At 35.4% G+C, this 13,351-nt stretch overlaps 1 protein-coding gene across 2 annotated transcripts; it reads left to right on the top strand.

Moving 5' to 3' along the window:
- The first annotated feature begins 3,180 nt into the window (after window positions 1–3,180).
- On the top strand, window positions 3,181–11,519 carry LOC132300460 (uncharacterized). 2 transcript variants are annotated; one of them, XM_059797532.1, is made up of 5 exons: window positions 3,181–3,537; window positions 6,743–6,939; window positions 9,695–9,793; window positions 10,342–10,393; window positions 11,071–11,519. In XM_059797532.1, the coding sequence occupies exons 1-5, from the start codon at window positions 3,411–3,413 to the stop codon at window positions 11,196–11,198; spliced, it is 603 nt and encodes a 200-aa protein (XP_059653515.1). In that variant the 5' UTR covers window positions 3,181–3,410; the 3' UTR covers window positions 11,199–11,519. The 2 variants fall into 2 exon arrangements, with proteins under 2 accessions (XP_059653515.1, XP_059653514.1); XM_059797531.1 differs by lacking the exon at window positions 3,181–3,537 and adding an exon at window positions 3,897–5,046.
- The last annotated feature ends 1,832 nt before the right edge of the window (window positions 11,520–13,351 follow it).

Below are 13,351 nucleotides of genomic sequence, written 5' to 3'. Positions count from 1 at the left end.
TGAGCCGTGCCTGTTATATTATGATAATTATCCTTAAAAATAATTATTCCAAATATATTTTATTAGGAATAATTATTTTTTCATTTAATCCTCAGGGCTGGGCTAATTAAATAATTTAAGTGAACTAAGCATGGGCCAATTAAATAACTTAATTAAACATTATACCCATATTTGATGGGTCAATTTGTCAAAACCAAAATCCATTAAAATTTTAGTGTCTGCAGCGATGAAACCTAGTTGGTGAAAATTCCACCTACCACAAGAAAAACCTCGAAGAATGTCACAGAGCAAAAAGATTCACTATATTTGAAGCAAGTACAATGAATTTCAACTCAAGCTCACACTGCTTCACTTTACCAAGAACCATTCATTGAATGTCTTTGGCTTTATGACTCCTCCGTCTAATAGCACTCGACTTCATGCGTACTCCCTTAACTCTTGTAGACGGATTGCTAGAAGATCAATGACACTCCACGAACGCCTTAATTAACGTTTAAAGTGTGATTTCTTCCTCCTTGTTTTCAAATCAGAATTTTTGAAGTTGTGGGTACAAACTGCTTTGATTACCAGTAGCAAAACATCTTCGATGAGAACTAACACTGATCACAAAGAGAAACACGTCTTAAATCACTCGTGTGTGTGGTGCGTTTGTTCTCAAACAAAAAAATAAACAAACTCTGCAAAATCTCTCAAAAGCTCCCCTAGGGTTTTGAAAACTTGAATATTGAAAGCCATAATGATTTTGTGAATCACATATTTATTTATAAGTGTTTAGAGAACCCTAAAGGCCTCAGGAAATGTTAGCAATTTCATGCAAAAAATTCCCTTTAAAACCCAATCAAAAAAGGTTTCAAATACAATCTTTGCATTCTTATTGAGAGTTACTAGTATAGTATATTTTTTTTGTGAGAATAAAAAAACACAACTTTTGACTCCGAAAACTTAGCCCTTAATGAAAAACATAACATATAAATTTAAAATAGTGTCATCGCTTCACTTATCTTCTCTAAGTGATCTCTCAATGATTCCGAATCAGTTTTTTCTTATTGTTCTTTTCCGATCTTACGACTCAAAAGTAAATCAAAGATTAAAAATTAGTCTCCGCTTGTTTCGACATAAAATATTTTTTCAAAAAATATTTTTATTTTTTAAATAAATTTTTTTTTTATTTGTACTTTTAGGTGTTTAGCAAAGGTTTAGGTCGAGATTGAGGTCAAGTCCTTCGGATATGACGTATAAAATAATTTACCAAAAATTGATGAATAAATTATTTTTGTAAAATTTTAATATATTTTTTCTTCATAAATATTTTACGACAATTAAATATCAAAAAATAAAAAAAATATTTTTAAAAAAATATTTTACATCCAAATAGTGAAAGCCTTAATCGGACTTTATTTTCACGCTTGTCAAATACAATTTTACACTTCACATCAGGGAAATATGAATGATGACTTGTAGAGTGCATTGTGGTGATGCGAGTCAAACAAAGTAAACACGTGTTAATTCTAATTGCCAGTTATAGTTGTGCTGCTTTCAGCATAGGGATGGCAACGGGGCGGGTTTGGAGCGGGTTTCTCTAAATCCCGCCCCGCCCCTTTTAATTTTTGTCAAGTCCATGCCCGCCCCGAGACCCGCGACGGGTTGGATTTTCATATCCAACCCCGCCCCGTTAGGAAATACTGTGCCCCCGTGCCCGCCCCACTAACAAATTTTTTTCTTCCACTTTTTGGAACTTAAACTCCTGCTATTTAAATGTGCAAAGCCTAGGAATGACACAACATAAATAAAATTATGTATCCTAATAAAAAATAATAATAATAACATGCACATAACATAATTCAGAGAACATAATAAACAAAAATAAAAGTTTAATACAACCAAATCACAAGAAGTTCTAAGCTCCAACTTCCACCATAACCAAAACAAAAGCAAATTTAATACCAAGTTTACATCCCAAATTAGGATTATAAGAAATGGGTAATTAGGTAAGCCGCTAAAATAACTTATTAATATATATATATATATATATATATATATATATATTAAATATAGTTATATGCGGGGCGGGGCCCCTAGGATATGTATATTGAACCCTTACCCGCCCCGTGACCCTCGACGGGTACAAAATTTGTATCCATGTCCGCCCCAACGGTATAACAAGTGTTCTCATATCCGTTATTAACGGGGCGGGACGGGGCGGGGCCCCGGCGGGGCGGTAAAAATTGACATCCCTATTTCAGCATACTATTTTTAATAATTGTTGCGTTTTTAGCTCATTGTTTTTTTAATTAAGAATTTAAATATTTTCGTGTTCACCTTCATTAATTTTTCTCAATTTGACACAGTATTCGAAGTGAACACATTTCTGATTTTTTTTTTTTTTTTTTTAGTTGATACTCATATACATTTATCTTTTCTGAGACTTGAATCTCTTACCTCATTTTAAAAAATAAGAAACTAATATCGTTAGGTCACTTGAAGTGAATTTTTAAAATGAGATAGAAGTAGTATTATGTACACTATTTTGTAAACCCCACATCCACATTTATAACAATTTTGCCTTTGTTGAGCTATTGATACTTGGACAAATCTTGAAATCATTTTGCCTTTGTTGGCATTTTAGGGTGGTTTGACAATTTCTTTTGCTTTCAGGGTTTCACCCAAAGCAAAAACACACAAGTAATGTTTCTATTTTAAAGTGTTTCTACTTTAAAGTGTGTTTAACGTTACACGAAAATTTTTTGTAAGATTTTTGAAAGTAAAAACTTAAAAATATATTTAATAAAAAATTTTGTAAGTTTGAAATTTTAAATAACTAGTCAAAAATTTTATTTTAATTTTTTAATAGTATTTTGCCACCGTACTGAATCAAAAAAAAAATAAAATTTTTAAGTTTTTGATTTTAACATCAATTTCGGCGGCGCGTACCAACCTTACTGCCCATGCCTTGTACCTTTCTTTCCACCACATTACAGTAGTAACAACCAGGAATGGACCCATAGGCTACGTTGACATGAGTAAAACAAAAATATTATTATTGACCCTCGAAATTACTAAAAGATTTCATTATTACCCCCCTTTACTTTATTTTAAAAAAAAAAAAAAAAAGAATTGTACGAAGCTTAAATTGAGAGGATCTCATCAGAATTTAGACTGCCTTCGGACGGCAGTCACGGCATGCATGCTGTACGATCCCAACTCAGTGATCGTTACTGCTTGGATAGATATATACTTACATATATACACGTATATAGAGATAAAATTCTTAAATGCGATTGGTTTAATAAGTCGAATCAAAGCTTCCGACTCTTTTAGAGAGAGAAAGAGCGAGGTGGTGGATGAATTGAGTGGGGGTGGAGAGACGATCTAGTGAGAGAAACGCTGAGGTGAGGGAAACTAGTGAGAGAATGAGAAGTTCCGATCCAAACCCTAGTTACAGAGACTCCAACACTCCTCCTTCCGACGACTGTTGTCCGATCTGTTTCGATGCCTTCGTCGTTCCTGCCCAAGCTGAGTGTGGTCACTGGTACTGCGGTGAGATTTCGATACCAATTAAAACTCCCGATCCTCTTTGTTTCATTTCTTCCATTTTCTCGCCGACCAAACAAGCACGAGGATTTTCTAATTTGTCCTGCAATTGGTTTGTTTCCTGAAGTCTTAAAAAGGATTTACATTTTTGTTGCTTGCTTCTTGCATGAGGTTTCGTTTGGTTACTGAGAAACTATAGGAAAATGGGAGAAAATTGAATATGAGATGATTCATTTTGGACCTGAGATGGTGAATAACTCTGCTTGTTTTGGTAATTTTGGTTAATGATGTGTGGCACGCTTTATCTTTTCCAGAATATCTGGTTTCTGACTGCTGAGCTTTGTTAAAATTCTTGCAAATAAACCCTTCTTATTTGAAAGATTGCTGAACAATAGTTCCATACTCTTTACATTGTTTATTGATAATTTAGTAGGAAAAACGTATGTTCGACCTTTTTCCTATTTCTAAATCCCCAATTATCAATCTTTTATACGGTATCCCTAGTACGAGTATAAGATTTACCTTCTATCCTCGAATTTTACTTAGTTAATCTAGAATTATATTTGAATGGTCTTCTAGACAAAAGGTATGCCTCCGAATGAGTACTCAATTGGGGAATAACAAATATTTTGTCTCGCTTAAAAAATATTGGATTCTGGAGAACTTGGGTTTCCTTTGTAGGTGTGGAGCAAGTAATACATGTGAAGCAGGAGGGTTCAAGACTTCAAATACCTCAGGAAATATTTGATTTTTCTGAGGTACCTCAGTAGTGGTAGCATTAGCTAAGATTCATGATTCAAGTGGGGGAATATCACTCCATTTGAGTGTTCTGGGAGTTGCAACTGTGGCTTTTTCAAGGTTGGCTTGGACAAGAACAGTGGCGTCCTCAGGTTGGATTGGTTTAATAAACTGAGGATTTATGGTGGTCATGGTTTTGTCATAGATTCTGTAACTGAGATTAATATTTTTCGCATTGGTTTTCATGCGATATCTTTGCGTTTGGACATGAATTGTCAGAACATCTAATATATGAGGGTCATTTAGGACAACAGAAAAATTAGGATAACAGTTAAATTAAACTGGTCCTTGACAGAGACTTGTTTCCACCATGCCAAGTAAGGACTCTTCGAATCCTAAGTGACGAAAGTCTCGGAGGTTAACCAAGAGGGACGTCTTTATCTTGTGTCGGTCATAGGTTTAAGTCCTACCAGAACTAAGTCTGTTTTAATTCAAATTCGGGAAAATATAAATCATTAACTTTTAACTTCGGGAATTGTCCAATTAACAACTTCCAACACGAGAGAAAGAGTGAGGTAGAGGTCGAATTGAGTGAGATGGGGGAGGGACCTAGTGATAGAAACAGTAAGGTGAGAGAAACTAGTGAGAGCGAGATAGGTTCCAATCCAAAACCTAGCAGGAGAGACTCCAATGCTCCTCCTTCCGATGACTGTTGTCCAATCTGTGTCGAAGCCTTCGTCATTCCTTCCCAAGCTCAGTGTGGCCACTGGTACTGCGGTGTGTTCTTGGTATCAAAATTCCCAATCCTCTGTTTCGTTTCTTCCATCTTCTCGGCAACCAAACAAACATGAGGATCATCATTTGTCTTGCATTTGATTTGTTTCCTGAAGTTGTAAAAAGGATTTTCTTTTGTTGCTTGCTTCTTGCATGAGGTTTCGTTTGGTTAATGAGAGAATATAGGAAAAGGGGAGGACAAATTTGAATATGAGATATTTCATTTTGGACCGGAGGTGATGGATAACTCTGCTTGTTTTTATAATTTTGGTTAATGATGTGTGGCATGCTCATTTATCTTTTCCGGAATTTCTGGTCTCTGACTGTTGAGCTTTATTAAATTTCTTGCAAATAACCCTTCTTTTTTGAAAGATTGCTGAACAATAATTCTATACTGTTTACAGAGTAAATATAGAATATTTTGGTTGGAAAAACTATGTTCGACCTTCTTCCTTTCTAAATCGCCATTTATCAATCTTTAACATAGTATCCCTTGTATAACATTTACCTTTTATCCTCACTTTTTACTGAGTTAATCTAGAATATTTTAATGGTCTTCTAGACAAAAGGTATGCCTTCGAATGAGTACTCAATTGGAGAATAACAAATATTTTGTCTCGCCTAGAAAATATTGGATTCTGGAGAACTTGGGGTTCCTTTGTAGGTTTGGAGCTAGTAATACATGTGAAGCAGGAGGGTTCAAATTTGCAAGTGGAAGAGTAAGGATGAGTATTTTGCTTGGACAATTTTTATTTTTTTTGTATTGATATTAAATTTTAATGTTGTCCAGCAGGCTGTTATCATGAATCGGTATCCCACTATCCCATTTATTGAGGAAACGACTCACTTCTATGTCATGCATTTGACATTTGTGACATTGAATAACATTTGCCTTGCTCCTTCTACCTATTTTATTGGGAGTGTGTGTTGGGGGTGGGGGTTAGTAATATTTTAATTTGATTGTACTCCTAAATGCTTTCACTGATTCTGGTATTTTTGAATTGAAAGAATCAGGAAATGGGCCAAAATTCTCTACTTCTCTATGAAGCTTATGTCCCCTTTACGGTTGTGTTTGACAAGTCTATTTCTGGATATGTTAATCGCACCTAGATTGACCTGTAGTAACAACAACTAAAATACGAAAACAAATCTTATTTCATACTTCATAAAAATAATGAAGAAAAATGTATTCCATAGTCAGCTAGACATGTCCACTTACACTTAACTTAATTTAGGTATCATCAATTAAAATGTTGACAATAAGATGGTTCAAACTCAAAGTTCTCTATTTCTCCGAGGCTTGTGTCCCTTTTGATCTCTTAGTGTCTTGTTTAACGAGATTAAACTTTTTTTGGGTGAGTTATCTAAAATGACCTGTAGCAGTACCAAGGAAGCAGAAATGATTTTGTTATTTTATTTTTTTATTAAGAACTAAGTAAATAAATTTCATCTTCACAGTAGGGAAGTTGTTGGTTTCCTGTTATGTGCCGGTGCTCTGGAACCCACAACTCTTGCATCTGGGAGAAGGCACTTTACAACTAGGACACGTTCTTTCAACAGATAATGTTGGAAGTAAAGAATTAGTTTACTTTTAGGAAAATATATCGTGTTTAAATTACTACTCTTCTTCTTTTACCATCAAATTGAAATTTTTGCTTCAAAGTTATTTTTCGTGAAGTTGGTGATTTTCCTTGTACAGCTGGTTGCATTTTGCAGTACTGGAAACATGGTTCAGAGCTTCAGCCTTGCAAGTGCCCCATGTGCTCTCGACCCATTTGTAAGTTGACACCAGCAACATCGATGCACTACCAGCAGGAAGAGGGGGTTGCTGAGGTTCTGGAAAATATTTGGACATACAACCACCTTTTCGTTGGAGGCATATATGGTCTCATCCATGTGGGTTGACATGTCTCTTCGTTTGTGAATTTTTTTATATATATACCTCAGCTTCTTGGCTTATTATTTATTCATCCATTTTTATTCCTCTCTCTCTCTCTCTGTGACATTTATGCCTTCTAGGCCTGGTGGTTCCATTCCAGATGTTCTTTTTACAGTAATAAGCTGATTTATAGGTGCTGTATAGTTAGTTGTAACTTTCTGGCATTTGATGTTTTTAATTACTGCAAATCCAAGTTTTGTATTTGCTCGATTTTAGAACTTGATGAGTCAAAGTGTGTGCATACTGTATAGTGGTATAATTTTCTCACTTCTTGAACCTTTTCATGTTAGTAATATAATTGTATATATAGATCTATGTAGCTTAGTGAGGTTTAAATTTGGAGAGCATTCCTTTCTTGCTACTGTTGCATTTGTTCTTTGAAATTGTGGCTGTTCAAATATTTGGAACTGCCATTTTGGCATTTTCTGCAGATAGGAAAAATGAACTGGCCATACAAACAAAATATGGTTCATCTTGATATATATTATGAGGAAATCAAGAACTAGAAGCAAAATGAACATCAAACTTTTGGGCTGTTGTGGTATTTGCAAAAGCTAGAATGTGACCACCTTGCTAGTTGGGATGTAACTACTTTTGAGACATCAAAGCTTAGTTCAGGATTTGGGCAATCCCAGGTAATCAGTATGATGTGTTAAGACATATAAACTGCACTTCTCTAGGATTGTTAAGGATATTATTGATTGCCATGGCGAAATGAGGCCATTAGTGGCTCTTGCTTTTCTATTTTGGGAAACTGTGGCTGACATGTATATTTGGAAACAACGTATACATTTTTAGCTTGACAACAATAAGTATTGTCTAGGCAACTAGCATAATATCTATCTAGGATAGCGTTTGTGCTCTTAAAACTTTGAGCCAGAGAGATGAGCAAGAAGCAGGAGAAACATCGTGTTTGTGGAGACCTGAATTTGAACAGCATGGTTGAGTATTCGTGGATTATCCTATTAGAAGAGTACATAAAACTAAAGAGATTCAAAAGTTCTTAAATCTCATCTTTGATATTGTAATTGATATCTAACATTGTTCATAGTGGCTGTGAGATGGTTGAAGTGACATTCACCGGGAAAAAAAAGAGAGAAACGATTAAAATAATAAAATGGTTTGGACATGTACAAAGAAGACAACTAGGTGCACTAGTTTAAGGAGAGTGACATAGTCCACTTTAAGGATAATGCTAAGATAGGGGAAGATCAAAATATATGATTACATGTTGTTTGATTGAGGGAGGGTGGGCCTTGGCAGTTTGGTAAGGTTGCTCCATTGTGACCTAGAGCCTATAACCTTAGAGCAGAATGAGAAGATAGGATTCTTATAGGTGACCACAAGTAGTTGGGAAAAAGGCTTTTTGTTTTGTTATTATTGTTGTATAGGATTCTTATATCCGACCCCAAGTAGTTAGGAAAAGGCTTTGTGTTTTGATGTTATTGTTGTTTGTGATATGTAACATTAGAAATTGGTGGTCGTGAAGATGGAATCTTAGGACACCATGGTGGTGTATGGTGGTGGGGGCACAACTTGTTGGAGGTGGTACTAGATTAACAGTGTCATTGGTCATGATGACCCGATACAGAGTTGGTGGGCAGTGGACAAGGACAATTATGGTGGTTGTTGCAGTGGTGGCAGCAGCGGTTTACATTTGGTGCTGGCAGAGTAGTGGTGGATGTGCCCCCTCCCTCTGCTCAACAAACCCCGTCTAGACGCATACATCTGGTTTTTATTAGTGTTTGTGGATCATCATGCAATGACACTTCTCCCCTTGATACACCAACAATTCAACACATATATGTCATATTAAATTTCAATTCTAGTTCAAGTGTACCTCAAAGGCTCAAATACAAGAAATATATTTAATGATCCCAAATCCATTAAATACCTTACGTTTACCTCGTTCATTGGGCAAAACCTTTTCCAAGTGCATGAATGGTAAGGAACCATTTTAAATAGCTGCCAACCTGAGTGCTGTTTGAAGCAATGAATTTTCAAAATTATACTCGTACATGTCTCCTGTTGATTCCCAACCAGAATTTTCTCATCTTTTCCAGCTAGTGTTCCTCTGAGCTTGCTTACATTCATTGTCAAAATTATTAGTATCTGCTGGAATGAATAGATTCATTGTCATAATTGCATTCTTCTAGTCAAGTGGTGAGGCCCTTAGTTACTTAAAATGGTAGGTTCTTAGTAGTTGAGAATGGTTGGTTCAAATGGCTAGTGGATAATCTTAAGAAGTTGAATATGTTGTCCGTCCAGTCAATATTCCATTGGTGATGATTATTCCAAGGACAATGATAATTATCAATTCATTTGAGATATTATTAGTACTAGTATCACCATAGCGTAGTAACTAGTAAATTTACTTGATATTAACATTGATGAAACTACCTACTTATCATTTTCTGAATTATTTAAATATTCATGAATTCATGTGAAGTCTGATTAGAATATTAATTGTCAATGTTCTGTTTTATCTTCAATATAATTTTTTTCACAAAATATGTCTCCAGTGTATATTATTTAGTTGGTGAACTTATGCTTATAGATCTGCAGTGTTAGTTGCATGACCATCTTGTTTATTTCAGATATATGGCTTAAACTTGTCTTGAGTATTTCATTTTGGAAGGTAATCACGTGTTAAGCAAGTAGGAAAGTGTTCTTATTAAGCGTTTACATTTTTATTCCTTTTCTTTTCGGCAGAAAGTACTTGTGTTACCATTGATCATCAAGAGAATATATCGAGATATGATGAATCCTGATAGAGCTCTTCATCACCTTCACAAAGCACACTTCGTTGCAGTAAGTTTATCCAACAGTTATACAAACTGAATGTTATACGTAAATTTTTTTTTTTCATTTCTTCTGTAGTTATTTATTTTTTTCATTCCTTTTTTCGTAAATGAAGTAAGTTGTATCTTGTTGTAGTACCTGTTAATGATGAAAGAAAATAAATTTTGTCAAACAGAATATATAAGTAGCATGTTCCGCTGTACAAACTTTTCATGCAGTTACTCTGTAAATATCAGCTTTGAATTTAAATCATAGAATGGAGTTGTCATAAATTCATAATGGAGCTAAGATTTCCTTTAGTTTTTCCTAGAAGCTTTCTGGCGGTGCCAATTAGCGGTTAGGTTTGAAATTATGGTAAATGCGGTGTGTGCCGGTAATGTCTAATATACGTGTAGGCAATTACTGCTTGCAATGATAAAAACTTCATAGAGTAAGCATCAGTAACTTGATGCCTAGCTGGTAAAACTCAATAACTTTACTAAGATTTCTTCTGGACATTCGCTTCGTGTCTTTTCTTCTTTAGGCAAATTTTGATTACCATTTTACTTCTCTTGCAGATATTGCTGGGTGCCCTCTACAATTTCTGCTCCTTTGACTTCCTTAAAACAGGTATTTTGCTTCAATTTTAATTTTAGGGAGTTCAAACTGTTAGAAGTACAGTTTCCTGTGCACATGGGTTTAAAATAAAATATCAAGATGACTTATCAAAAGTAGTTAAATAAATAAAAGATCAAGATGCAAACTGAATGGGTCGCACACCTCCTCATAAACATCAATTAGTCTATCTGGTTAAAGAAATTGTTACAATTCCTTACGTTTGGACCTCGGTGGTAATTTGTTTGTGTTTTTAGACGATGGGAGAGCAAGACTAAAATCCCTCGGTCCTAAAGTGGCCCGAATTTGGTGCCGGATCAAGTTGCGACCCGTTTGCTTGCAGGTCGTGAACCCTATTTAGTATTCTCTTATAACCCGATATATTAGGGCGCTTAGGGTTTGGAGTGGTACTATTGAGAGACATTGAAAATTGCAGAAAAAAACCAAAGTAAGAGCGAGAGCTAGGGTTTTCGGGTTGAAACATGTAATCTCCAGATTTTCGCACAGTAGTGGATTCTTTTGCCGGATCTTCACCGTGGACGTAGGCTTTGCGGAACCCCGCTAAATCATTGTGTATTTTGTGTGTGACGTGTTTATTTTCTCATGTTTCTTGATTTTCGCTGCGTTTGTCATGCTCAATGTGTGATCTCTTCATTTCATCCAAAGTAAACTGATGGGCTGCTGTACTGCAGGGGATCTGAGTGCCGTTGACTTCTTCGACTTCTGTACTACCGCTTTGGTAGGCATCCTATACTTGATTGGTCTTTGTCGCATCCGTCGTCTCCAACATGGGGTACGGTCGGCTGCCATCCGATCTTGAATTTACTGCAACGGCTGTCCTCAGTCTAAACCCTCGGAAAGATTCTTGATGCTGATGTGTTCTTGGTGGTTTTTTGTGTGCCTGCTGCTCTATACAACTGAATTTGCATATGAACAAAACATTCTATTTGTTCGATCCTTTTTGTTTTGTTTCTCAATAGAAAGTAAACGAAATATGTTAGGTACTATTCTCACAATAAATTCTTAGTTGGAGTACCTGAAACCATTGTAACAACAAATGTCTTATTTGTTGTGCTGAAACAGAAGGCCAAGAAAATGCCCATGTAACTTCTGTATAGTAATTCCTTGTTTCGTTTCTTAACGACTTAGGTTGCACATTCTCTTGCTATGGGATGACGATGGTTCTCGTCGGAAAGGGATGTTAGTAGCTAATATGTGATTCATTGTTTCTAGGGTTTCGTTATCTACGTCACTGCACCATGGATGAGAATGCAGCATGACTGACACCTGATATTTGTTAGCTACAATCTTAACTGAACTGAGTTGAGTTTGCAAGGCAATGGAATTCTAAGATTGGGGGCAAGAAAAACAATTTAATTTTGATTTCCCCTGCATGCAGCTAGCTAAACAAAATTGTTGGATCTATATAAATATGACCCTATATGGACTGAGAACACTAAGTACTCCGAAAATTACAGATTAAATTTAAAATTTTTTTTTTAATCTTAATTTATGCTAATTGAATTAATTGGGTGCTATTATATACTAGTAGCTTTGTATCGGTGAAGTTCAAGAGTTGAACAAGAATTGTCAAGAGTTGAACAAGAATTGTCGACATTCGCCGCTACAGGATAAATTAGGTACTCTGGACTGATTCTATCATAGTAGGGGCCAACGATAGATAATAATTTTTCTCAAAATTTTACTCAGAAGGTACTGCATTATTTAAAGTATTCCCTAATAAATAGTAAATAAATAAAGCTTTTTCGAATAAGGACAAGGTTTGGATGGGCTTGGATTCAGTATGAAAATGGATTTTTTTTTTTTTTTTTTTTTTTTTTTTTTTTTTTTTTCGAGATCGAAAGCTATTGCAGATAAAAGAACAACTGCACCCAATATTGACATCTAGCATTTATATTTGAAACTTGATTTTACAGTGAAGTTATCAAAGAACATCAATGATGGGTACGATTTTCATCAGATAAAAATGCATTAGGCTATTGATTGGACCATGAGACTAAAGTTCGATCACGGACCATTTTTTCCAAACGCTTCATCATAAAGAAATGAAAAGTTGGACCAGGAAAAGAATTTGGGCCATATTTCTCTACTTCTCTATGAGACTTATGTCCTCTTTAAGATTGTGTTTGAAAAGAGTCAACTTCTATAGTAATTTCGGTTCAAATCAAGATCACTTCCCTATTTCGCAAAGTAACTGATCAACCCATTCTTGTTCTTGTTATGGATAATCGATTTCATAACTCTATTGATGCCTTAATCGGAGGTATTCAATCAAATCTTGTTAACAATGTTATTTGGTTCAAACTCACACCAAACTACTTTGTTTCAATTACTAATCCCAATATTGAAAAAGTATTAAAAGTCAAAATTCAACTTTCAAATCTCAAAATGGATCGTGACTCTCCAGGTTTAGGAATTCAATAGAAAGTTCTTTATGAACTCACTCTAGAACCTGAAACCTCTACACTTCCAATTGATTCAAAACTAGTCACTTTGTCCAAACCACGTCCTTTCGATTCAATAATTGAACCCAAATTATTGCAATGGACAGACCTCGAAATACCATGAAATTGACTATTTGAAGGAATCAATGCTGAACCAAAGCTACACATAGAAGAACCCACAGTTACCACTATTCAAGCCTCTGGTTCAAATCTCTATATAACAAAAAAAGAGAAACCTCAGCTGCAAAAATCAGCTTAAGCAAGACTTTCCGGTGACAAGTGTGGATGGGATAAACTGCTTCCTCCACGATCATCCAATGTCCAATCTTCCGAACTACCTTGACGAAGATTTACTTGGGCAGAAAAAGGAAAAGAGATTATCAACAAAAATGATGCACCTTTCCTTCCCGGATCAAACCTTTCTATGCGATCCGCTCGATTTTTTCATTTCCAACACGGAAAAGATGAAATCCTTATTGCTCCATCGCAAGGGAAAAAGCCGAAGTAT

Source organism: Cornus florida, unplaced genomic scaffold (assembly GCF_030987335.1).
Source record: "Cornus florida cultivar Cherokee Brave unplaced genomic scaffold, ASM3098733v1 CherokeeBrave_3.0.0_Hap2_Chr03, whole genome shotgun sequence".
Lineage (NCBI taxonomy): Eukaryota > Viridiplantae > Streptophyta > Magnoliopsida > Cornales > Cornaceae > Cornus > Cornus florida.
This window is presented reverse-complemented; position numbering and strand designations above follow the sequence as displayed.

Bases quoted from the DNA above. Each gene is read 5' to 3' on its own strand.
- LOC132300460 (XM_059797531.1), top strand. From the start codon at position 4,866: ATGGGGGAGGGACCTAGTGATAGAAACAGTAAGGTGAGAGAAACTAGT. The intron at 9,794-10,341 runs GTAAGTTTATCC...CTTCTCTTGCAG, and splicing joins ACAAAGCACACTTCGTTGCA to ATATTGCTGGGTGCCCTCTA. The intron at 10,394-11,070 runs GTATTTTGCTTC...GCTGTACTGCAG, and splicing joins CTTTGACTTCCTTAAAACAG to GGGATCTGAGTGCCGTTGAC.